We start from the raw sequence: 26,138 nt of genomic DNA on the forward strand, positions 1-26,138 counted from the left end.
AAGCCAGTGGCATACATTTAGGATTGTGAAGATTAAATTTAGGATACACATCAGGATTTTTAAATACAGGTAATGCATGGGCATCAGGATAGCTGGTCAAGTTTTAAATATTAGCTCCATTTAAAGAAGAGCTAGATAATATAATGGGGAAGATCGATATGTTGAAATGGAACAACAGGATCTGGGTAGAGGTGGAAATGTGTATGATTAGGGTGGGAGAAATGTGATGGCACCATTGAGTGTGTATAATTGAAACAAAACTTCAGATATTAAAGATGTAACTTCAATAAAAGTTCAAAAGTCTGCAAAACAATAGGGGAATTAGGATGGGGTTGTGAAGCTGACTATATATTACTGAAGGTTGGAAATGCAGAAATACATCACCAATGGACCAAAATGTAAACTAATCCTGTGATATGGTAACAAGCCTTTAAATCATTATAGATATTGAAATGAAATTCCACAGCATTTTGTTCTAAATATCTTTTATCTATTTCCTCAGTTGTCAGAACACAGACAAATGCTGAACACACAAGTACAAATTATCAGCTGATTAACATCCAACTTCAGGAGTTATTCAATCAAAATAGTTTTCACAAAAGACATTTAAATAAAACCAAATCATCTCATTTTCAGATAAAAACAAAAATGAAAATGTAACTTTTAGGATCCCGTCAGGGGTTAAGGAATAACAGGTACTAAATTATCTAGCAGCTCTGGAGTGTCCTGGAAGGTGTTTTTACAGGCTTTGGCACAGTACTGAGGCATAACGCCACCACTTACTGAACCCAATAAGATCCTTTCCTGCAGCCACCACTCCACATAAGTTGTTACTTTTATATTCCACACCTGGGAGCAATCATTGAAATCCATCTGTAGTCCTTCAACCAATTAATGGTGCATTGAACTGGAGAGGAAGCTGACCAATAAATTAATTGTGGAATCCTGCCGCCAATAACAGCTTACTTATAAAACAATAAACTGCCACTGGCATATCTGTAAACCAGTTTGCAGTGCAGAGGAACCTATCACAGGATAGGAGCCCAGTCCTCAAGGCTTGTAACCCTAAACCGCGAGGAAACTAATTTTCAACTGGTTCGTGTAGATAATTTGAATTGCAAATTCATTAGTGAATCCAAGCTCAGTTCTTCTAGTAAGGCTAGGGTGCAAAATGAAGAAAGTTACTCCTATCACTATGTATCGGGACTGGACAATCTATAAGACAGAAGGATAGCTGTTTTTATCCATCCTGAAGCTGTTCTTTGGACACAGCAAGGAAGAGTGGACATTTTCATGAGGTGTTGGGTGGAAATTAAATGTTATAAATGGTATTTCCATAATTTAATACTCATGATAGAACTGGTCTCTTGACACCTGTCTCAGTATTAAGTTAGTTTATATTGGGCACTGCTTTAGTTAAGTTTAATTGAGCTCCATTTGGTGTATAGATGAGTGTACCTTCACCCCAAAAGCACAATGGAGCCTCTCCTGTTATACAAGTATGCCCTTCCTTGGATGAGATTAATCAATCCACATCCAACTGTCTCCAACTCCATTTGATGCGAAATGAATAGGACTAGCCCAGAAAGCATTTGACTTCCAATAAGGATTCACTACAATTTTGTGGTGAGTCAATAATAAATACAAATTCCATCTGACTACAACTTTAAAGAAAGGAATGTTGTAGTATATTCTTTCATGGTTAAAATGGTATGACAGTTTTCACAAAAAAGACTATTCGACTGACACTGGCTGTTGACTGTTGCAGAAAGTGGTTATAATATGGGACTGTTCTGGAGCCGAATCCCTCTAATCTGTGATTTTACCAGAAGCTTCCATTTGAAGCCCTCCAGGTCTTTGGGATGTTGCCATTTTCCAGCTCAATTAGGATGCAATCACATCAAATGGGCCACCATTCCAGAACAGTACTGAGGGTCCTCTCGACTGTCTGAAGACATATTCCTCAGACAGGTGATGCAGAGTCATTCCTTCAGCATCATTTGATGAAGAGCGAGGAATTACCTCACTAACTTGACCAATAATCCTCCGTCAACCAATGCCAGCAAAAATAAATAGACTAGCATATAACATGCTCAACATAAACTGAATATTGTATTTCCCACACTACACCTGGAACTACATGTCATTGTATGTGCAATATTTGGAGATATAAAACTTTTAGATTGTTGTCCTTGGTGAGAGAATGGATGAAAACCAAGATACCAATGGTTTATGCATGGACACCTGTTCCTCTCCACTACGAGACTGGGCTTTCAGCGCACAGACTGAGAGTTCGAATTCGCGCATGGCAGGATGCAAAACTGAATTGAGTAAATTTGGGAATTTTTGCTTGCCAGCAATGAAAGGAGAATGGCCACAAAGGTTTTTGGAGAAACTTTGTGGTTCAGTTATGTCCCTCAGTGGATTTTTTCTCTTAAACTAGTCCTTCTTTCAGTTTTGTGACCTGTCACAGGTAAAACTGGGATTTGTCATCTAATCCCAACTTCTGTACACAAGGTAGAGAATGTGGGATGGGGGTTACTCTCACAGTGATATTCAACGGGGTACTCCAGGCAGTGACCACATGCCATGTTTGACTAGTGCAGTTGACCAAACACAATTCTAATGGACAATAAATGTCATCTGGCCAGTGTCACTCAGCACCTGAGCAGACAGAATGCAGTCCAACTTTGGCTGAGGTATCAACCCCTTAATTTTCAATCTTCATGAACCGAGCACAAGAGTGGAGGAACACCTGCTGAATGCTTGTAACCAGGTCCTCCATGTTTATGGCCTTCACTCTCACTTCAAGTGAAATTGGAACAAAACATTTGATTTCTCAACGAAACATTTGGCATTTTGTTTTTAACAAATAAAAATCAAAAAATTTAATTAACCTGAACAAATCAAACGTGTTTTGTTTTAAATAAAACAGTTCTATTTCAAAAAATAGCATGCTTGCTAACTCAAGTCCCATGTGGTGCTGATTAAGACGATCATTGTTACTTTATCCTCTCTATGTCCATTCTCACTGGGAGATGACGGCAGACATGCACAAACCAGTGTGCTGCATCAGACGAGCAGACAAAAGCGACCGCGCCACTTCTAAGATGGGAGGGAAGGCTGCTTATGGGCTGTTGCAGCAACGTCCACCGTTAAAGTCAGCACAGGCTGTTAGTCTATTCCAATGATGCACTGGATCCTTCCAGGTCAACTGTGCATCACAGTGGCTGGCCGCTTGCTAAACCTCAGCTCTGGTATGAAAACTGGGACTCCGATATCGTGGGTGTTTTTGAAGGCCCTGTGAAAAAGTGAAGACATTGAGTTGGAAATGAGTACACAACAAAACAGGGTAAAAAAAAACAGAAGTATAGCTGCACTCACGTCTTAGGTTCAATTTCCACTAGGGAGAATACCTGCACATGAAATCTGTGATTCCTTCACTCATCAAACTACAGAATAATGTTATTCTTAATCCACCTGACTTGATGACCAAGAGAGTTGGGCAAGTTCCAGCTATTAGTATTGGTTTGTTATTTTTACATATTCCAAGATACAATGAAAAGCTTGTACTGCATACTGTACATACAGATCAGATCATTACACAGTACATTGAGGGAGAACAAGGTACAACAATCACAATGAAGAATAAAGCACAAAAGCTACAGAGAAAGTGCAGGTAAACAATAGAGGGAAAGTTAAATTGTAAGGTCAGGAGTTCATACAAAAGGTCCGTTTAAGAGTCTGATACATTGGGATAGAACCTATGCTTGAGACCAGTCGTATGTTTCAGGTTTTTGTATCTTCCGCCCAGTAGGAGAGGAGAGAAGAAAGAATGGAGTGGGTGAGGTATTTGTCTATGATGGCTGCTTTCTGAGGCAGTAAGAACTAAGGACAGAATCCATGGGGAGGAGAATGGTTCCTGTGTTATGCTGAGCTGGGTCCACAACTCTCTGCAGTTTCTTGCATTCACGTGCAGAGCAGTTGCCGTACCAAGCCGTTAGGCATCCAGTCAGAATGTTTCCCATGATGGTTTGATAAAACTTGGTAAGGGTAGACAGATCATGCCCAATTTCATTACTCTCCTGAGGAAGTAGAGGCTTTGTTGTACCGGATAGTGTGAGACACGTGGATTATAATGGAGGTTTGAAGTGATTTGGGATGATTGTCCCAATTACTAGACTTATTCAAAATTCTTCCTACACCATATCTGAAACTGATTAGTTTCACCCATTATCTCCTTACTTACTGACCTACATCAACTCATGATCCAGCAATCTCGCAATTTTAAGAAGTTTCATCCTCCTTGAGTCTCATCCCTCACCACCATCAAGCCTCTTCATCTCCTCACCTTTGAGCTCTGTAACATCTATCACAATACCATTTCTTCATTTAAGCCCTTCAGACAGTGAGATCTTTAACTGCCCTAACATCTCAAAAACTATCAAATTATTTTAATGATAAGCAACTTCCCATGAAGGGCTTTATGATATTTATCTATGTTAATGGTGACACAAAAGGTTGCAGATGTTGGAATCTGGAACAACAAAGCACTGGAGGATTCAGCAGGTCAGGCAGCATCTATAGAGGATTATGTATAGTTAACGTTTTGGGTCAAGACCTTTCATCTAAACTCAAAGATGAAGGGTCTCAATTAACTGTTTGATGTTGCCTGAGAGGCTGCCTGACCTGCTTAGTCCCTACAGTGGTTTATGTATTGTTTCTCTAGGTCAAAGGCTGTGGTTGGAATCATTCCTACTTCTCCAACTCCACAAGGACGTCCTTAAGATAAGATCAACCTGCTTTTTGTTTGCTGTTGACGAAATTCATTGCAGAAGCCAGAAGAGGCATGAAATATCTCTTGGTTATTGGTAGTGACTGTTTTGACCTTACATCAGCCTTCAGTATAGTAGTGCAGCAGCTAAACTGCTGGATCCATTTCCCCGAGACTTGCCTAAATAACCCAAAAGGCTAGACTCCAAATCTCACCAAACCAGCTATACAATTGAAATTTGGATTTTGACCACAGAACAACCAGACTGTGACAAAAACTAATCTCATTGAGGAAGGCTTAACATGTTCCCTGTTCAACCCATGTGTAACTGCAGACTGAAGTGACCTGACAATCAGCTTGGTAGATGATTAGGGATGGACAATAAATACTGGTGTAAGAGGGTTTCTTCTTTCTTTATGTTACTGTGTGTGTTAATCAAAATGGCCTCTTTGTTAATGGTAAAAATGCTTCTTTGTTATGCTAACTGGTGAGAGAGTGCTTTCTCTCAAAGCTTGTTTGGGTTACGATTGCTGATAATGGGGATTGTATTCATTTGTTAACCAATTGGGATAGATGTTATTCTCTCTTCTTGGTCTTTAAGCTATTGTTGGCGGGCTTTTGGGGAGTCGGCGCGAGGGGGTGAGAGAGAGAGGACACGATGCTGTAAGCTGGGCGATGGAGCGGACCCCGAGCGGGGGTCCGAGGCCAGGGTTTTCGGTGAGGAGAGAAGACGAAGACAGACTTGCCGGGGTGCTTGGTTGATCACTTCGGGTGGTCCTGAGCTACGAGTCGAGGAGGTCTGAGGGGATCGAATGGTGGCCAGAAGACTTTGTTAATTGAGCTTCAATGTTTGTGCACGAAGTGGTTTGGACTTTGATAAGTTTAGCACCTTTTACTTTTTCTTTTATATTGTATCTCTATTAAGTACAGTTCCAGTAGGATCTATAAAGTGAACTTATTTAATCGCATATGGTGCACTGTCTGTTAATTGGTGGGGTTGGGGACATCACACAGCATCCACACAAGCTGACTACCCAGTTTGACGGGGCCGAAGGCTGCTCCCCCTAGACAGAAGTGAGCTGAGCGAGCCTGAGGCTTACCAGGGGGTTACACTGGTCTTGCTAGTAATGGACACAAGTTAAAGGGAAATGAATAAGTAAAGAAAATGAACACCTATCTGTGTTGGGCACTCACCTTAGACACTCAAAGGAAAGGGCCCCAGGAATTCAACAAGGAAACCACACAAAGTGCATATTGCTACTGCTTAAAATTATCCGTGGACAGCATGCCCTGATTTCTCTCTCAATACCTATTGTATCTAAGGCAGACCCATACATTCTCCAGGGTTCGACCACCTACCTGTCATGGTCTGAAGATTATGTAACCTATGTACGAGGAGAAGAACCAAGTAGAACAGAAGAGCAAGGCATCCAAAGGTAAGGCCACATACGAGGAATATATCAGTCTCGGGTGACTGAATAACCTGCAAGAAATCACAAGATGAATTAGTCAATGCTGTAAAGGAATGAGGATCAATATTCCGAGAGCAGAATGAAATGGTGGTGGTGGGGATGTTGAAACGAGATGAAGAACTGGTGAAAGGAAACACAAACTAATTCTCCAGACACACTGATTATATCTCTTGCCCCTGTTCTGAAGTTACCCTGGCAAATTTTACAGAAGTCTTTTTTTGTCCATTCCATGAAATGGAGGACATAGAAGTTTCCTGATGAAGGGTCTCGGCCCGAAACATTGGCTACTCTTTTCTCACAGATGCTACCTGACCTGCTGAGTTTTTCCAGCGTTGTGCTCGTATACTTGTACAAAGCCCTGGTTAGATAACACCCAGGGTTCTGATTGCAGTTCTGATTACTGTAACTTGGGAAGGATCAATTGCTTTTTGAGGGAGAGTCTTGCAAATTTACCAAATCAATAGCTGGACAAACCAGGGTAGGACTTGCACAGTAAATGGTAGGGCCATGTTTAAGGAGAAACATTTCACCTTTCACGCTTAACCAATGACCTCTAGTTGTAGTTTCACCAAACCTCAGTGGAAAAAGCCTGCTTCCATTTACCTTATCTATACCCTTCATAATTTTGTATACCTTTATCAAATCTCCCCTCAAACTTATATGTTCTAGGGAATAAAGTCCTAACCTATTCACCCTTTCCCTATAACCCAATTCTTCTAGACCCGGCAACATCCTTGTAAATTTTTGTTGCACTCTTTCAAACCGGTTTACACTTTCCTGTAGGCAGGTGACTAAATCTGCACATACTACGCCTAATTACACCTCAACATCTTATACAATTTCAACATAACATCCCACATCTAACAAAATAATGCTATCAAACACCTTTTGAGAAACAAGAAACCTGGAACATCTTTGGTTTTAAAGACCAAAGCTCTGAAACAGTATACTCACAGATCCAACCAGCATCTGGAGGGCAAACTCCCCAACTCCTGCCCCTGTCACCAGTACGGTTGTCGCACATCCTATACAAAACAAGAGAAACAGGAAGCATCAAATAAAATGTCTAGTTATGGTAATGTAATTTTGAATATAATGCAAATAGCAATCAAAACACATCCTGGTGCTGGGAGGTAAATAAATGCAGAAATAGGAAATACTTGCAATAATCAAAGCAATTTCTATAAATTGGAATGTTCCAGAAGGCATTATGACTACTGAAATTTGGAATGAGCCACTCCTGCATCGAGGGAAGAACAACGCCAATCTGTGCACATGGTATTGACTGGAGTAATCCAATTAGAAACAAGAGAAAGTCTGCAGATGGCTGGAACTTCAAGCAACACACTCAATATGCTGCAGGGAACTCAGCAGGCCAGGCAGCATCCATGGAAAAGAGTACAGTCGACACTTTGGGCCGAGCCCTTTTGGCAGGACCCTACAGTTCGGCAGGGCTGGATTATATTGTTTATACAATACACAGAGAGCAATGAATATCGGCTGGATGAATATGGTACAATCTCCACTCTTCTATATAAGAGTGGGCATAGGATCTCTTGTACTGATTTGACGGAGCATCAGTTTAACATTTCATCCCAAACACTGAACCGATGGAGTGCCAGCTTAGATATCTGATAAATGATAAAAACATAAAGCAACACCAAGTAGCCAGTTTATAAGCTATCTCCTGTACCTAATAAAGTGGCCATTGAGTGTACATTCATGGTCTTCCGTTGCTGACCTTATTCACTTCAAGGTTCTACGTGTGTTCACAGATGTTGGTTGGCACACCACTGTTGTAACACATGGTTATTTGCTGTTGCCTTCTTGTCCACTTGAAGCAGTCTGACCATCCTCCTCTGACCTCCCTCTTTAACAAAGCGCTTTCACCCACAGAACTGCCAATCACTGGATTTTTTTTTTGGCTTGTCACACTGTTCTCCATGAACACTGGAGAGTGTTGTGCATGAAAATCACAGGAAGTCAGCAGGTTCTGAAATACTCAAACCACCCTGTCTGGCACCAACAATCATTCCATGGTCAAAGTCACTTAGATCACATTTCTTCCCCCATTCTGGTGTTTGGTGAAAACAACAATTGAACCTCTTGACCACACCTGCATGCTTTTATGCATTGTGTTGCTGTCACATGATTGGCTGATTAGATCCTTGCATTAATCAACAGGTGTGCCTAATAAAGCAGCCATTGAGTGCATATCAAACAGCTGGGATGAAGCAGAGTGGAATTAGTAGAGATTGGAATATGAACACCAGTGCACACCAGCTGTACTAAATTCCTTCTTTGACTATAATCCCATGTCAGTCTCAATAGTATCTTTGGAAAATGTACATCCTAAGGAGGAATTGGGGAGATTAAGAACAGGCAAAATCTACTCACCTTGGTAATTCAAGATGTCTTCAGTGTAAGCCAACATACTTGGGAAAGTGCTGCTCAAGAAAAAGCCCAAAAGTCCCGTTCCAACGTAAAGGCAAACGATGCTGACTGGGAAACACAGCATCAAGACAAAAGTGCCAATGATTCCACCCTGCAACATGGACAGACACGCTTATTGAAGTAACAGTCTAGGATGACATACCTTCCTGTAAGTAATCATGAGAGCTGGATATTACATACACCCGAAAGACAGGAAAAGACTGAGTGGACTTCTTAGCCAAGTTTTTCCATATACACTGTGACAGAGAGATTAAGTTTGTTTAGCTTTTACAAACGTTTGTAGATATTACAGCAGTAGAACACAGGGATCTGAGAATAGAGATCCACATTTCCTTGAAAGTGGCATCACAGATAGATAAGGTCACAAAGAGAGCTTTTGACACATTGGTCTTCACAAGTCACCAAAGCACTGAGTACAGAAGTTGGAGTGCTATGTTTCAGTTGTACAAAACATTGGTGAGGCTTTATTTGGAATATTGTGTACAAACAGGTTTGGTCACCTACCCACAGGAAAGATGTCAATAAGATAAAAAGAGTGCAGAAAAAATTTACAAGGATATTGCCAGCACTTGAGGACCTGAGTAATAGGAAAGGGTTGACTAGGATAGGATTTTATTTCCTAGAACTTAAAAGACTGAGGGTCAATTTGATAGAGATATACAAAATTGTGAGGGTTTTAGATAGGGTAAATGCAAGCAGCTTTTTCCACTGAGACTGGGTGAGACTACTAGACATCATGGGTTAAGGGTGAAAGGTGGAATGATTAAGGGAAACCTGAGCAAGAACTTCATCTCTCACAGGCTGGTGAGAGTGTGGAACAAGCTGCCAGCTGAAGTGGTGGATGCAGGTTTGATTTCAATATTCAAGGAAAATTTGGATAGGTACATTGATGTGAAGGGTATGGAGGCCTATGGTTTGGGTGCAGGTCGATGGGACTAGGCAGATAAATAGTTCGGCACTGATGGGCCAGAGTCTTTTTCTGTGCTGAGGTGTTCTGACCATTTTACCTCCTTTCAAGAGGTCAAATGTGGCCTTTGGATAATATCCCATCGAGAAATTTTGATGGATGATAGAACAAATGATGATCAGGAGGAGTACTGCACCCATCTTCATTAAGAACACCCAGGCCCGGGAACGGAACAATCGACAGAAATTGGTGGATACAGCCCAGTCCATCACAGGAAAAGCCCACTCTAGCATGGAGTAATGACACGAGGAAACAGCAACCATCAAAGACCCACACCATCTCTTCTTGTTACTACCATCAGACAGGAGGTATAAGAGTCTTAAGTCCAACTTCACTTGGTTCAGGAACAGTTATTGCCCTCAATAATCAGGCTCCTGAACCAGCATGGATAGCTTCACCACAACTCTGAATTGATTCCACAACCTACAGACGCATTTTCAAGGACTCATTTACACCTCATGTTCTTAGTCTTAAAATTTATTTTTATTTCCACAGTTCGTCTTCTTCTGCACATTGTTTTTCAGTCTTTCCTTAGTATAGATTTCCATAAACCCTATTGTATTTCCTTATTTTCCAATTAATGTCTGAAGAAAATTCTATGTGGTAGCACATGGGTCATTTTACAAAAGGGTTTGAGTATTGTGCAAGAATAACATCCTATCGTTACATTGGGCCTTAGTGAGAGCAGACCACACCTGGATTATGGTGAAAAATCCTCTTTTCATATCTAAAGGACTAATTAGCTGTAGGAGTGTGGCAAAGATTAACCAGACTGGTTCTTGAGAAGACGAGTCTGTCATGCGTGCAGAGATAGAGTAGGCTAGCTGTCAGTTCTTTTGAATAATGGATGACGTCTCATTGAAACATAAAAAAGGATTTGATGGAATCCATACGAGGAAGTTGTTTCCTTGGCCGAGGAGTCTGGAAAAAAAAAGGTCACTGTCTCAAAATATCTGGGGCTGTTTGTGATTGAACATTGTGGTGGTCAACATTCTTTATATATATGGTATTGAATCTTTAGAATTAGGCAAAAAAGTCTGTGGACATTCAATCATTGATGGGATTCCAGTGGATGACAGATTTCAAGGCTGAAGATCAGCCAAGATCTACGTTTGTAATTGAATGGTGGAACGAGCTCCAGAGGCCGTCTTTACTACCTCTGCTCCTATTTCCTGTGGATGTCAATGTGTGCATTACACATGTATTTAACATATCTTGTAATTATAACAGAGAAAGTGGCCATTCAGCCCATTAAATCCACTCCAGTTCATTGTCAAGCAATCCTATGTGTTCATTCTCATTATGTCCCTGCACACTTGCAATTTATTCTCTCTCTTACATGTCTATCAACTTCTCTTTAATCCTTTTTTTTGCCATTAATCTACAGTGAGGGGCAATTTTCAATAGGGCACAGCATTGGTATGTAAATAGAATGCAAAGCACCCTGAAGAAACCCAGACAGACACTGAGAAAGTATGCAAACTCGAGAGCCTCCTGAATTCCGTACCACTGGAGCTGGGAGGCAGCAATACGAACTGCTATGGCCCCACACCCGTCCTTAGACAAGCCCCAAGTTAATTCTAAATTTCTGCGATCTCGTCTAATTGCTTCCAAGAGATCAGACAACTGCCTTGCTGTTACAGAGCACAGAAACAGGCCCGTCATATCCATGCCTACCATTATGTTATCTGTACTCATCCTGTTTACCTGTACTTGGTCTTCAGACTTTGCATGACCCCTGACCACCTAACCAGGAGCCCAGAATGCTGGAACCCAGACAAATAAAAGAATCCAGGCCAGAACATAGAAAAGTATAGAACAGTAGATCACGGGCCCATGGTGTTTTGCTGACATCTTAGCCTATTCCAAGATCAATCTAACGCTTTCTTCCCACAGTCCCCTCATTTTCTTTTATCCAGGTACCTGTCCAAGAGTCTCTTAAACATCTCTGCTTTTACCACCACCCCAGGCAGCATGTTCCATGCACCTATAATCTCTGTATAAAAAAAACCACCTTTGACATCCCTCCTATATCGATCTTTCCTCCAATCACCTTAAAATTATGACCTTCTGTATTAGCACTTTGGGTAAAAGGTTCTGCCTGTCCTGAACCCCCAACATTAAATCATTGTGTTCCACAGCCAGCCAATCAGGGCAATACAGGGCCCTGGGAGGACCCCGTCCTTTAGTGAGGGAATATACATTTAGACATGAAAGTCAGAATCCACCATAGCCATCATAATGGAAGATACCAGGATGAACCATGCCTTGACAAGAATACTCACCAGGTTTATGATCACCATGGTTGCAGGTCGCAACTTCCAAGACACTGGAATTGACGCCAATCTCCCTAAAGTAATGGAGGCCCAAAAGAGGCTGCTGAGGTAACCTGCCACTCGAGGCTCGATGTAGAGCGGTTTCTCAACAGCATAGGTGTAGACGAACCCAGAGTACTCACCCTGTCAGAGATCAAACGCAACACAAGTGTGTGAATACTAATCGCCCTATTTTTGGATTAGAATCCATTAAAGACACAGATTAAAGTATTAATTCAATGAGCCATCTTGCCCTTCTATCCCCAATACTGTCCCAGATTATGTAAATGTACTTCCATGTAATCCAGACAATCCACCCCATTTAATCAATTACTCAATCCCCTTTCCACCAATCACAATGCTGCTTACCATCTTAAAGACCCCATTTCTACAGCCCCCCTTGCTGTCAGGAAATGACCTCTGAAACTGGACCTCCCACCTACGGCACAAGTGCCACTTTACTGTGAATGACACTCTTGGCTCAAAGCCTTCCCAAATGCAATCTCCTTAGGGTCTACCCAACTTCCCTCCCTGACCTCTGTGATCATCTGCAACTTCTCAGGTCATTTTCATCCTCTCACTTCTACGGGTGGAAGTTCCCACTTGTTTCAAAAAGGCAACAATTATATCAGTGCCTAAGAAGAATAATGTGAGCTGCCTTAATGACTATCGCTCTGTAGCACTCACATCTACAGTGATGAAATGCTTTGAGAGGTTGGTCAAGACTAGACTGAACACCTGCCTCAGCAAGGACCTGGACACATTGCAATTTGCCTATTGCCACAATAGGTCAATGCAGACGCAATCTCAGTGGCCCTCCACACGGCTTTAGACCACCTGGACAACACAAACACCTACGTCAGGATGCCGTTCATCGACTATCGCTCAGCATTTAATACCATCATTCCCACAATCCTGATTGTGAAGTTGCAGAACCTGGGCCTCTGTACCTTCCTCTGCAATTGGATCCTTGACTTCCCAACCAGAAGACCACAAACTCTAGATTTGGTGATAACATATCCTCCTCACTGTCGATCAACACTGGCACACCTCAGGGGTGTGTGTTTAGCTCACTGCTCTACTCTCTGTATACACATGACTGTGTGGCTAGGCATAGCTCAAATACCATCTATAAATTTGTTGATGATACAACCATTATTGGTAGAATCTCAGGTGGTGACAAGAGGGTGTACAGGAGTGAGATATGTCCACTAGTGGAGTGGTGCCACAGCAACAACCTGGCACTCAACGTCAGTAAGACAAAAGAGCTGATTGTGGACTTCAGGAAGGGTAAGACAAAGGAACACATACCAATCCTCATAGTGGGGTCAGAAGTGGAGAGAGTGAGCAGCTTCAAGTTCCTGGGTGTCAAGATCTCTGAGGATCTAACTTGGTCCCAACATATTGAAACAGTTATAAAGAAGCAAGACAGTGGCTATACTTTATTAGGAGTTTGAAGAGATTTGGCATGTCAACAAATACACTCAAAAAATTCTATAGTAGTACCATGGAGCGCATTCTGACAGGCTGCGTCACTGTCTGGTATGGAGGGGCTACTGCACAGGTCCAAAAGAAGCTGCAGAGGGTTGTAAATCTAATCAGCTCCATCTTGGGTACTAGCCTACACAGTACCCAGGACATCTTCAGGGAGCGATGTCTCAGAAAGGTAGTGTCCATTATTAAGGACTCCAGCACCCAGGGCGTGCCCTTTTCTCACTGTTACCATCAGGTAGGAGGTACAGAAGCCTGAAGGCACACACTCAGTGATTCAGTAACAGCTTCTTCCCCTCTGCCATCTGATTTATAAATGGACATTGAAACCTTGGACACTACCTCACTTTTTAAAAAATGTACAGTATTTCTGTTTTTTGCACATTTTCCAATCCATTCAATATACATATATTGTAACTGATTTACCGTACTTATTTATTATTATTATTTTTTTCTCTCTGCTGGATTACATATTGCATTGAACTGCTGCTGCTAGGTTAACAAATCTCACGTCACATGCCGGTGATAATGATTCTGATTCTAATCTTTCCCTATAGCCTGCTATCTGTCAAATGACCTGGAAGCAAAGACGTCGAGTGAGGACCATCAGTTAACTTTGCCCAGAAATCACTCACAATTTGCTCATTGCAAATATCAGGACCTGGCGTTTACAGCACTAGCAGCTAGTGGTTGTGCAGCTGACGTATCCTACCGATTGTAATTGTAAGACCCTGATTTAGATGATGCTTTATTGTATTAATACGGTTATGCTGTTAGGCATTTTATTCTCTGCAGATTTTCTTGAAATGCAATGTGTGCATTGTACAATCGAGTATTGCTTTTTTTTTGCTGTTTAATATAATAATTCAGTTGATTAAGTTAGGCTTGTTCTAATAGCCAATAGGTTTTGTCTTGTCAACACTTTGCCCAATAAAATGCCTCAGAGCATTCCAGAGGGATCAGAGGTAGCCATTTTTTGGGAAGAGTGAGGAGTTTTGGAAGAAGGAGAAAGAAGGAAAATGGAAACAGACAGCAAACATAGCAGAAAAACATGAACACGTTTAGAAGGACAGATACTACTGTCAGGAAGCCCTCAGGTAGACAATAGTCTCACGGAGAATGTTCAGATAACTTCTAAGTAGTTGTTATCACATGACCTTGCAGAAAGTTTGAGGTGTCTTGTCCTTAGAAATTCCTTGGATATTTACTTATGCTTCCCTTGGACTGTGTTTCAGGGAGAATTGTTGGTTACTGTGAGTAAACAGAATGAAGCAAACCTGGATTGACTTCACAACAAATGAGCTCCAACAATTATGTGCAAACTTTAGGCTAATGTTTGTGTTATGGGCCCTTTCCTTTATTTTTTTCTGGTATAGTTTAAAATATTTTGTCAATTCAACTTTAATCTAAGTTTATACTGATGTGAGTTATTGCTCTCTGGTGAACTGTGAATTTGCATGGGTGGTCAGTATTCCTACATATAAACAACCCTACTTTCCTTTAAAGGAACACTCAAACTTTTATGTTTTGCATTTATCCAAATCATGTTTACCCTAGACGTGTTTATTAATTGGAAATGGTCTTCTTGTCATTATTCCCATGCTTTGTCGAGTAATGTTGCTGTTAGCTTGTGTTTATAGTAATAGTTAATTCTTCACAAGCCTACGGCGAGAGGGTTACATAATATTACAAACTGCTGCAATTAAGAGCCACACCTCAGCAGGTGTTAATGGCTTGATTATGATAGAAATTGATTTAATTGTTTTCATGTAGGAAGGCCAACAGGTCCAGGCAGTTCCCATTCTGCCACTTACACCCTCATTTCAGACACGTTACTGGAAGAGAGCTCTAATAAAGTGACTCTGAAGCTGAAATTTCATCTGGGATGAAGTATTAGGCCAGTTTAAAAAATATATAAATATATCCTATTTTGGGTTGTGGGCATTGCTGGCCTTGCCAGCAACAGTTTCCCTTCACTAACTCCCCCTGTGAAGCTGTTGGCAAGCCATCTTCTTGAATTGCCAGAGTCCTTCTGCTGAAGGTGATCCTACTGTGTCTTGGAGAAGGAACTTCCAGGATTTGGACACAGTGACTGGAGAACATGAGGAACAGCTCCCCCCCACCACCACCCCACATAGAAGATGGCGGGTATATGGAACAAACTGCCAGAGAAGAAGGTAGAGGCAGGAGCAATGACAATATTTCAAAAGCATTTGCGTAGATAGATACAAGAGAAAATCTGCAGATGCAGGAAATCCGAGCAACCCACACAAAATGCTGGAGGATCTTAGCAGGGCCAGGATAGGTAGATAGAAAAGGACAAGAGGGATATGGGCAGAATGCAGGAAAGCGGAATCAGCATGGATGAGTCATATTCCTTTTTACTAAAATCCAATTATAGGACAAATTCTGAGGAGCAGTTGTGGTCTTCATGTCTACTTACCAAAATCCCATCTGTCATAAAAAGTACGATGGCGCCTACAATGTGGACGACAACGAAGGTACAGGGAGCTTGCTGAAGGTACAGAGCCTTGAGGCAACTCGTCAGATTGTCGGGCTCTGCAAATTGAAAAAGAATGAACAACTGATTTGATTCAAGGAAGATGGTATAAAGAGTTTCACTGAAGACACATCAATACTAACGGGCCTGCTTCAAGGCTCTGCTGGCTAGCTTCTTATCCTTTCCATCAAAATAAACCTGAGCCCAAGATCGCTGTCCTCCTCCAATCCTGGTTCTCTTAAATGCAAACCTGGTACCTGAAAGGACAAAATCTATAACTGTAGCCCTGAACTGGCCACAAAATAAAAATCCCATTCCTTTTCTGGACCATACCAATAGCGATGCTTCCTGGTACTCCTGTGAAAATCATGTCTGTTTGTACTATTGAGTGTTTTTCATGGGTTTATTTGATTCTGCGAATTACAAACAAGAATTTAAAAACCTTTCATCCCTATTACCAGACATCTCAATGATTGCACCAGTTCCTTTATCTGTACGTTCCAATTCTATAATGCTTCAGGCTTCCCCATCTCCTCCAATTCTGAACTCTAGCCCAATTTTACTGCTCTTCCACCTCCTACAATTGCTCATACGACATGCCTTAGAATACCCACCCCTAAATTTATCTGCCCTTATGTTCCTCTTTGAAATGTTTTTTTTTTAAAAACTTCTCTGCTTGCTAACTCGAGATCCTCCTATATGATTGCGGGTCAAGTGTTCTTCTGTAGCACTGTCGTGAGATATCATTAAAGCAGAAATAATTTTTAAAAACAGGCCAGAAGAGCGGAAAATCGCAAACACAAGAGTCTGCCGAGCCCAGAAGAATCTGCAAATGCTGGAAATGCAGAGTAACACCACAAAATGCTGAAGAAACTGAGCAGGTCAGACAGCTTCCCAATGAATGGTCTCAGTCCAAAACATCAACTTTTTATTCCAGGCCATGAGAGCTTCTACAAACATATACAGAGGCTGAGCATAGTTGCACTACTAGTGGAGACACCACCTCACAGTGCCAGAGACCAGGGTTCAGTGTTGACCTTAACAGTGGTCTGTGTGGAGTCTAATGGTTTCCCTGTGGCTACATGGTTTTCCTTTCCGTGTTCCGGGTATCTCCCACATCCCAAGTTGTATGGGCTGCGAGGTTAGCCACCGTAAACTGTTGAGGGTGTGTAGCTGAGTGGTAAAATCTGTTGGGAGCTGATGGGAAAGTGAGGAGATTTAAAGAAAATCTTTAGGATTTCATGTGAATGGGTGCTTGATGTTTCACACAGACTTGGTAGGCAATGCCATCTCTCCGTATAACCCTACACTGTTGGTTAGCATTAGTTCTTTGGAGGATGAGATTGGGAAACTAAATTGGGAAGCAAGAAGATGCAACACAAACTTCAAAAGCATTTTGTAGTTAAGAAAGCTTATGGAGTGCTAGCTTTCATAAGTCGAGGGATAGAGTTTAAGAGTTGCGAGGTAATGATGCAGCTCTATCAAACTCTGGTTAGGCCACACTTGGAGTATTGTGTCCAGTTCTGGTCGCCTCACTTGTTCAGTTGGAGCACTGTGTTCAGTTCTGGTCCTTCTGGAAGGATGCGGAAGCATTGGAAAGGGTACAGAGGAGATTTACCAGGATGTTGCCTGGTGTAGAGAGTATGCATTATGATCAGAGATGGGAGCTAGGGCTTTACACTTTGGAGAGAAGGAAGATGAGAGGAGACATGATAGAGGTATGTAAGATATTAAGAGGAATAGATAGAGTGGACAGCCAGCGCCTTTTCCCCAGGGCACCACTGCTTGGTACTGTTATGACCGCAGCCCCCTCCTTTGTGAGAATCGCAGGTGTCATGCCCGCAGCCCCCTCCCTTGTGAGAATCGCAAGAGCACTAAAGGGAGGGTGAGTCAGTAGACCCAGGAAATGAGAGAGGGATGTGCAAGATGCCACGTCCCCGGCGATGTAAAATCCCGGGACATATCCATTGTTTCTTGGAGACACCTTTGTGGATTGCGATCCTATACTACGTGACAGCCTTCAGGGCAAAGTGGGCTGGGTGACGGGGAGAGATTGCATCATCCACCAACCTGATTGACATCTTCAACCCTGCAAGTCAGGATAAAAGAGGGGCTGTAGGAACAGCCCCCTCAGATGCACCAGAAGACACGCTAGCAATCCCGTAATAGCGGGCAGCCATTTAAAGGAAGCCACGTGCGTTCGGTTCCCTTGCCCGGGAGCCGGTGGCGGGTACCACAGAAATGATTTTCTTGAACTAATAACGGGGAACCAACTCCCCCGACTCAACGGATTGGCCTCATCAAAAGACCCGGGCAAGTTTCTTTTCTCACAAATCTCTCTTTCTCCAACAAGTGAAAACCCAGCGGTCCCCAAAGGCTGAAGCCTGCATAAACTGAGTGACTTTTATATTTCCATCCGACAATATTTATCCCCTAGACAAAAGATAGAGCAATTTCTTATTGATGATTATTACTATACCCGTGCTTTAGATTGAGTATTGACGACGTATATTATCTGAATGTTTGTATTAACCTTATTTTTGTGCCCCTTTATAAATAAAGACTTTTAAAAATAGTACCATCAGACTTCAATGGACCTCTCTATCTTTGCTGGTAAGTGACCCAGTTACGGGGTACGTACCAGTACAAGAGGACATGGCTTTAAGTAAGGGGTGGGAAGTTCAAGGGGGATATTAGAGGAAGGTTTTTTACTCAGAGAGTGGTTGGTGCGTGGAATGCACTGCCTGAGTCTGTGGTGGAGGCAGATACACTAGTGAAATTTAAGAGACTACTAGACAGGTATATGGAGGAATTTAAGGTGGGGGGATATATGGGAGGCAGGGTTTAAGGGTCAGCACAACACTGTGGGCCAAAGGGCCTGTACTGTGCTGTACTGTTCTATGTTCTATTTTGTAAATATGTTCATGTAAAAGGACCTCAAAAATAGGCGAAAATCCCCCTGCTCTACTCACTTTACACTTATGACTGTATGAGTAGGCACAGCTCCAACGCCATATTTAAGTTTAAAGGAGGGAAATTGAAAATCTGACTGATTTTCATAACAACAACCTCTTACTCAATGTCAGCAAGACCAAAGAGCTGATTATTGACTTCAGTAGAAGGAAACTGGAGGTCCATGAGCCAGCCCTCTTTGGGGATCAAAGGTGGAGAAGGTCAGCATCTTTAAATTCCTCTGTGCTATCATTTCTGAGGAGATGTCCTGGGCCCAGCACACAAGTGCAATTACTAAGAAAGCATGGCTTAGCACTTTGCAGAAACCTGGTATGACATCCATAACTTTGTATAACGTCGATGGATGTGTGGAGGACAGTATATTGATTGGTTCCCTTAAAGCCTGGTATGAAAACACCAATGCTCTTGAACAGAAAATCCTACAAAAAGGCTCAATAAGTCTTGGTCCATCACAGATAAAGCTCCCCCCACCATCGAGCACAGGTACATGGAGCATTGTCGCAGGAAAGCAGCATCCATCATCAGGACTTCAACATTCAGACCATTACAATGTGTAAAAGGCACTTAGACAGGGCACTTGGATGAAATGGCATAGGGTCTCATTTGACTAATGTGGGAAATGGGATTAGTGCAAAAGGTAATGTGGTTGGCACGGATGAGTTGAATGGAAAGAGCCCTTTCTATGCTGCTCCTTCCTCTGATCCAAGTTTTCAGAAAAGAGATCAAACCCTTAACCTGAAGACCCGAAGTTCTTCTCTTTGCCGGTTCGAACTGTTGGAAAGACCCAGTCTAGGGAGCAGTGACGGATATTGAAAACCAGGACAGACTTCAGAATTGCCAAGAAAATGGACATTGTTGGGGGGAAAACAAATCTGATGGTCAACCATCATCTTAATCTCAAGGAGGCTCATGTAAGCTTCTCCTGCTCCTATTTATTCATGCTTTTCTGAAATGCTTTGGTATCTTGGTTTCTTTTTAAATGAATGTCTTTCATGCAATATCAAGTTGTTACTGTTCTGTTTATTCCTCCCTCATGTAGTTTTCTAACTCCTTTCAATCCTGCTGTTTTACCCACATTGACCTTACTTTGTGGTAGCAATCTGCACACTATCACCAGTCTGTTATGTTCACAGCACTGGCCAAATAAACCCTACAAGATGCTAATCAGTTAGAACAGGCAGTTCAGTTAAGTACAAGGCACTGATGTCTTCTGCAGGGTTTTAGAAATTGGATAGATATAATATATTAACTGCATATGCAATTGCTAGATCCCAGTACTGTAATTATACATTCTGGTGCTATAAACAAGAAAAACAGATTTGCCACTAAATCATTCTCTTTGCATGCTTACCCAAGTGCACTTAAAGGGCACACACTATTACTTTGTCAACAACAGAGCTTACATGTCCTCAGAATTTCCCAAATTGTTCACTGGGGACAAAGTTTGGCCAAAGTGTTAACACCGCACCCAGTGCAGTGCAGGCTCCCACTGATGATAGAGTCAAAGTGATTTGGCTGAGCACAATTGATTTTTAGGATTCTGGGGAACTGGCAGGAAAATGGCACTGGGATAAAGATCATCTAGGTCATCTTATTGACTAGCAGAGCAGGGCAGGCTTAAGCTTGCTGTCAAGATCATTCAAGAAAATTACCTAGGAAGTTGAAGTTCCCAAGGAATGGAATGTGGCTGAGGTTATTCATTGTTTGAGAAAGGTAGCAAGGACGATCCAGGGAATGACCAGGAGATCAGCCTTGTTGTGCAGACACAGGCTTTCGAGGACGAGCATATTTGTCTTGGCAGGCCCGGTTCGTTGTCCCCACACTGCAAGTTCCCCAGCATGTACCATGGCTAACAATATTTAGACTTAGTACACTGTTGTCATTCTTGTTGTGTATACGCAACAAGCCTTCCATCAGGAGAGAGGAAGTCTTTGGAGGGAATGAGGGACAGGATCTACCAGCATTTTGATAGACAGAGTCTGAATAGGAGTCAGCATACGGTGTATGTGGAAAATCGTGGGTTTTTTTTTTAAAGTTAAAGATGAGCTATTCTGTCACTTATACATTGAATTACATTGTTTGAGTCAAATCAAATCAGCAAGGTCGTGCTGGAGTAGTCTGGAGTGTCATCGTGCTTCTGGCACCAACAGAGCAGGGCCACAGCTCACTAACCCTAACCGGTAGGTCTTTGAAAGGTGGGAGGAAACTAAAACACCAGATGAAACCCACACGGCCACAGTGAGAAGGCACAGTCTCCTTACAGACAGTGGCGAGAATCGAACTCCGATAAGAGATCCCCGGTGCTGTAGAACAAATGCGCTAACTGCTACACTACCGTGCCTCCTTTTAGAGTTTCCTGAAGAGGAAATAACAAAGGTAGGTGAGGATAGGGCAGTAGATGTTGTTTATTTGGACTTTAGCAAGTCCTTGACAAGGTCCTGCATAGTAGGCTGGTATAGAAGGTTAGTTCCCATCAGAATCCAGGGAGAACTAGACATACTCCTAGGGTGCCTAAGACTTTTACACAGCACTGTATTAATTTTATGTATTGTATTGTACTGCAGCAGGAAACAAAAAAAGCAAATTTCATGACATATGTGAGTGATGATAAACCTGATTCTGATATGGGCCTCTATTATGAACTGAGAGTGGGAAGGGGGCAGGGAGAGGGGAATCATGGTTGGAAAAAGAGGAAGGGAGAGGGGAGGGAGTGTGAAGCACCAGAGAGACATTCTGTAATGATCAATAAACCAATTGTTTGGAATCAAATGACCTTACCTGGTGACTCCAGATTGGGTGTATCTGCACCCGTGCCATACCCCCACCCCGGCACTCCTTCTCTGCCTCCTGTCCCACATCCTTCCTACAGCGCTCCACCCTCACCGTTCCAAATATCCTTTGCTCCTGCCAGATTCACAAACTCGCTCTCCATTCTACATTGACAGATACAGTTCTGTGCAAAAGTCTTGGGCTCCCCAGCAATATATGTGTGCCTTAGACTTTTGCACAGAACTGCAGGTAGATTCAGAATTAGCTCTGAGGCAGGAGCAGTGGGTGGTGATTGAGAAGAACTATTCAGATCACCAAGAGGGATTGATGTCAGATGTGACACTTGTGGTTGATGGTGCAGATCTGACTGCCTGAACAAATCACACTTGGAATGCAATAGGCACATTAAATCTTCACAGAAAAATCAAATATTAACGGACTCCTATGTCATGGCACACCCAAGCAACTCTGCAAGGAGCTGTTCCAGAAGCCAAACTCCTCAGATCTTGTGACCTGTCGGTTTACATCTTCACTTATTTTCTCAAGGTGCATACCCTTTCATCATTGCTGCATCGACTGACGGCTCTCAGTTCCAACCGAACAGAGTGACCACCGCGTGGGGCAATCACTGGTAGGTTCGGAGTCACATACAGGCTAGACCCAGTAAGAATGGTTCACATGCCTCCTCTGAACAGCACTAGTGAATCAGAGGAGCTACAACAATAATCCAGTGGATGCACGGTCATCAATACCGTAGAGTCATTGAGTACTAGAGCACAGAAACAGGACATTTGGCCCATTTGGTCCATGTTGAACTGAAACTCTACCTAGTTCCATTGACCTGCACCTGGACCATCAACGCCCCCCCCCCCCCCACCTCCCCAAATGCCCCTTAAATATTGCAAATGAGCCCACATACCACCCTCTGAGTGAAGAAATTCCCCCTCAGGTTTCTCTTAATTACTTCACCTTTCATCCTTAACCTATGACATCTAGTTGTAGTCTGAGCAGGGAAAGCCTGCTTGCATCTACCCTATCTATACCCCTTATGATTTTGTATCCCACTATCAGATCTCATCTCCTTCTTCTACACTCCAGGAAAATTAAGACCCTACCCATTCAACCTTTTCAACACAGCTCCTCAAGTCTCAGCAACATCTCCATACTCTTTCAATCTTCAGTATCTGAGTCAGGTTTATTATCATGAAATCTTACTGATATCTTTCCTGTAAGTAGGTGATTAGAAATATGCACAATGCTCCAAATTTGGCCTCATTAACTTCTTAGATAGCTTCAACATTAAATCCCAACTGCTGTACTCAACACTGAGTTATGAAGGCCAATGTGTCAAAAATCGCCCTTCACAACCCTATGTACCTGTGACTCCACTTCCAAGGAATTAAGGATCTGTGCTCCCACATCCCTTGGTTCTAACCCATTTCTCACTGCTCTATGGTTAACTGTGCAAATCCAAACCTGTTTTGTCCTGACAAAGTGCAATACCACACGTCAACATCAAATTCCATCTGCTATTTCCCATTCTACTTTACCAGCTGGACTAATATCGAGACTTGACTTACACCGCAGACAATTAACCAGATTTAAGTTCCACAACAGAGAAAGTGGGATTAAAGATGTAACCACTGCATCACCCATTGTTAATGCCTCTAAAAATAAGTTTTCAGCTCTTCTGCAACGTGAAGAAACAGTTTTTCTTGGGAAATTAGCTGAAGAATCACGCTAAGTGATACTGGTTCCTAATCTACTACAACGCCTGTTTCAAATTTAATTCAATGAAAAACAATTTGGCTCTCATGTATCAGAAACATGAGAAAAGCTGCAGATGCAGGAAGTCCAAAGCAACACACACACAAAATGCTGGAGGAACTCAGCAGGCCAGGCAACATCTATGGAAAAGAGTAAACAGCTGATGTGTCAGGCCGAGAACCTTCAGCAGTCCTGATGAATGTCTTAGCCCAAAACGTTGACTGTTTACTGTTTTCCATAGATGCTGCCTGGCCTGCTGAGTTCCTCCAGCACTTTGGGTGTGTTTCCTTGTGTCTTATGTTCCTTTAGGCCAGGGATGGCCAACCTATGGCGCATTGCACCCCAGTGATAATAATAAAAACTAAGCCTACTCATGCAAAAAGTATTAACCAAAAACCGATTTGTAGAAAAAAATCTATAACAGGAATTCAAGTAGCTTAGAGCTAGAAGTGGGTTTTACTGAGAAGAAATCTAAAACTTAGCAATTATTTTTAGCGATTTTATTATTCCGTGCACATCTTTTGGTGAATGTTATCTTCTTTCACATTAATCTGTTTTCAATTTTTAAAAAATGTTCAATGAGTCGAACTAGGAAAGAAGGACTTTTGTTTGGTAATTGTTCCATAACTGTTCGATACACGTTTGATACTTGTTTGAACCCGAGACACCAGGCGTCTGCACCAGCAGTGCGTCGCAGGTTTTTGTCAGTCAGTTTACAATTTCGTGCACTACAGAGTTGTGCTTTGTTCGTCCTTTGTGAACATTTGCAGGTTTGTACTTTTTCAAAAATCAAGCCTCATTTTTACATTCAGTTACCCATCACAGTGCAAAAGAAAATGAGCAAAAGAAAAGCAGAAAGTGATAGTAAGCATGAATTCATTGAACAGTGGGAAAATGAGTTCTTATTTATAGCGGGTCCATCAGGAAAACCGTTGTGCATCGTTTGTGAAAACACTTTCTCACATAATAGAAGACGTAATCTTAATAGACACTATAAAACACAACATCAGACTGAATTAGAAGGAAAACTGAAGCTAGGGCTTGGGTATGAGTTACGGAAAGAATATATGATTAAGAAAAAGGAAGAAATCAAAAGAAGACAGAATATATTTGTTAAAAGTCTCATTAAGATAAGTAATGTTTATCTTGTTTTTATATTAAATCAATATATCGTGTAAAATGCTAAATACGTCTATATTAACATATTTTTACAAGAATTGAATGGGGGTACAAGAGTTGTATGGCGCATCTGAACTCGAGTATGAAAAAATTGACACACAGAATGTGAAAGGGTGGCCACCCCTGCTTTAGGCTGATATCCTCTGGCTGTTTCAAGTTTGTTTTAACTGGGATAGGTTGTGTCGAAGCATTCGACAACCATAGTGGTACAACAACTCGCCATGAAAGAGGGTGTTACCAGTAAGAAAGGCAATATCAGTAATACTGTGGAAATCTCACAGAATCCAAGTTAAGTTGCCGATTCTCCCACCACCAGATTCAGGAACAGTTATTACTCCTCAACCCTCAGGTTCTTGAACCAGAGGGGATAACGTGAACTGGTTATACACAACTGGTGGACTCTCTTTTAAAGACTCCTCAATATTCATTACTTATGTATTATTATTTTATTTTTATGTATTTCCACAATTTGTTGGCCTTTGCACATCGGTTGTTTGTCCCCCTTTGTCGTGTGCAGTTTTTCATTGATTCTATTATGTTTCTATGTATTTAGTGAATATGCCCCTCAAGAAAATTAATCTCAGGGTAGGATATGGTGACATATATGTACTTCAATGATAAATTTTCTGCAAACTTTGAATTCTGTTTGAAAGTATTCTTGGAGGATGTGGTCTAATCCTACTCTGGAAATTTGCGCAGGGAAGTATTTAGACCAAAATACCTGTCCCATACTGATGAATGGTGTTGTGTCAAAGTTGTAATTTTTTTTTAAGACAAAACCAAAGAGCTGATTATTGACTCCAGGTTAGAAAAATGGGGGTCCATGAGACAGCCCTCATTAGGGGACCGTAGGTGGAGGGGTGGTAACTTTAAATTTCTTGGTGTTAACATTTCAGAGGATCTGTTCTGGGACCAGCACTTGCGTGCCACTATAAAGAAGGTATGGCAGCACTTCTATCTACACATGCAGGTTTGGCTCATCACCTAGAACTTTGATAAACTTCTATCGACGTACAGTGGAGAGTATCACTGTACATGGAAGCACCAATGCTCAGGAACAGAAAAGCCAACAAATGTGGTGGATACTGCCCAGTCCAATACAAGAAAAGCCCCCCCCCCCCAATTGAGCACATCTATAAAGAGCGTTGCCACAAGAATAGAGCATCAGTCATCAAGGACCCATGCTCTCTTCTCGCTGAGCCTGGGCTTCTGGCTAACTTCTTACAGTGCCGACAGCCTGGGTTCAATTCCACCGATGTCTGTAAGTAGTGTGTATGTTCTGCCACTGATCACGTTTGTTTCCTTCAGCTGCTCCACTTCCCTCCTACATTTCAAAGGTGTGCGGCTTAATTGGTCACATGGGCGTAATCGAGTGGTGCGGGCTCATTGGGCCAGAAAGGCACATTACTGTGCGTTTCTCTAAGCAAACAATGAAGTTTACTTGTGGATGAAGTATGATCTCATAGAAAAGGCAAGG

At 42.0% G+C, this 26,138-nt stretch overlaps 1 protein-coding gene across 1 annotated transcript in view; it reads right to left on the reverse strand.

Annotated features, from left to right (window-relative positions):
- Nucleotides 1-468: 468 nt before the first annotated feature.
- Nucleotides 469-26,138, reverse strand: part of mfsd4aa (major facilitator superfamily domain containing 4Aa) — a 68,212-nt gene continuing 42,542 nt past the window's right edge. The window contains exons 5-10 of the mRNA XM_073030604.1: nt 15,917-16,032; nt 11,953-12,126; nt 8,644-8,791; nt 7,201-7,271; nt 6,134-6,257; nt 469-3,301 (exon numbers count right to left, since the gene is read on the reverse strand). Coding sequence (XP_072886705.1) covers nt 3,249-3,301; nt 6,134-6,257; nt 7,201-7,271; nt 8,644-8,791; nt 11,953-12,126; nt 15,917-16,032 — 686 coding nt within the window. The 3' untranslated portion in view covers nt 469-3,248. The remainder of the gene's footprint in view (nt 3,302-6,133; nt 6,258-7,200; nt 7,272-8,643; nt 8,792-11,952; nt 12,127-15,916; nt 16,033-26,138) is intronic.

The sequence above is a fragment of the Hemitrygon akajei genome, chromosome 27, assembly GCF_048418815.1.
Source record: "Hemitrygon akajei chromosome 27, sHemAka1.3, whole genome shotgun sequence".
In the NCBI taxonomy this organism is placed as follows: domain Eukaryota; kingdom Metazoa; phylum Chordata; class Chondrichthyes; order Myliobatiformes; family Dasyatidae; genus Hemitrygon; species Hemitrygon akajei.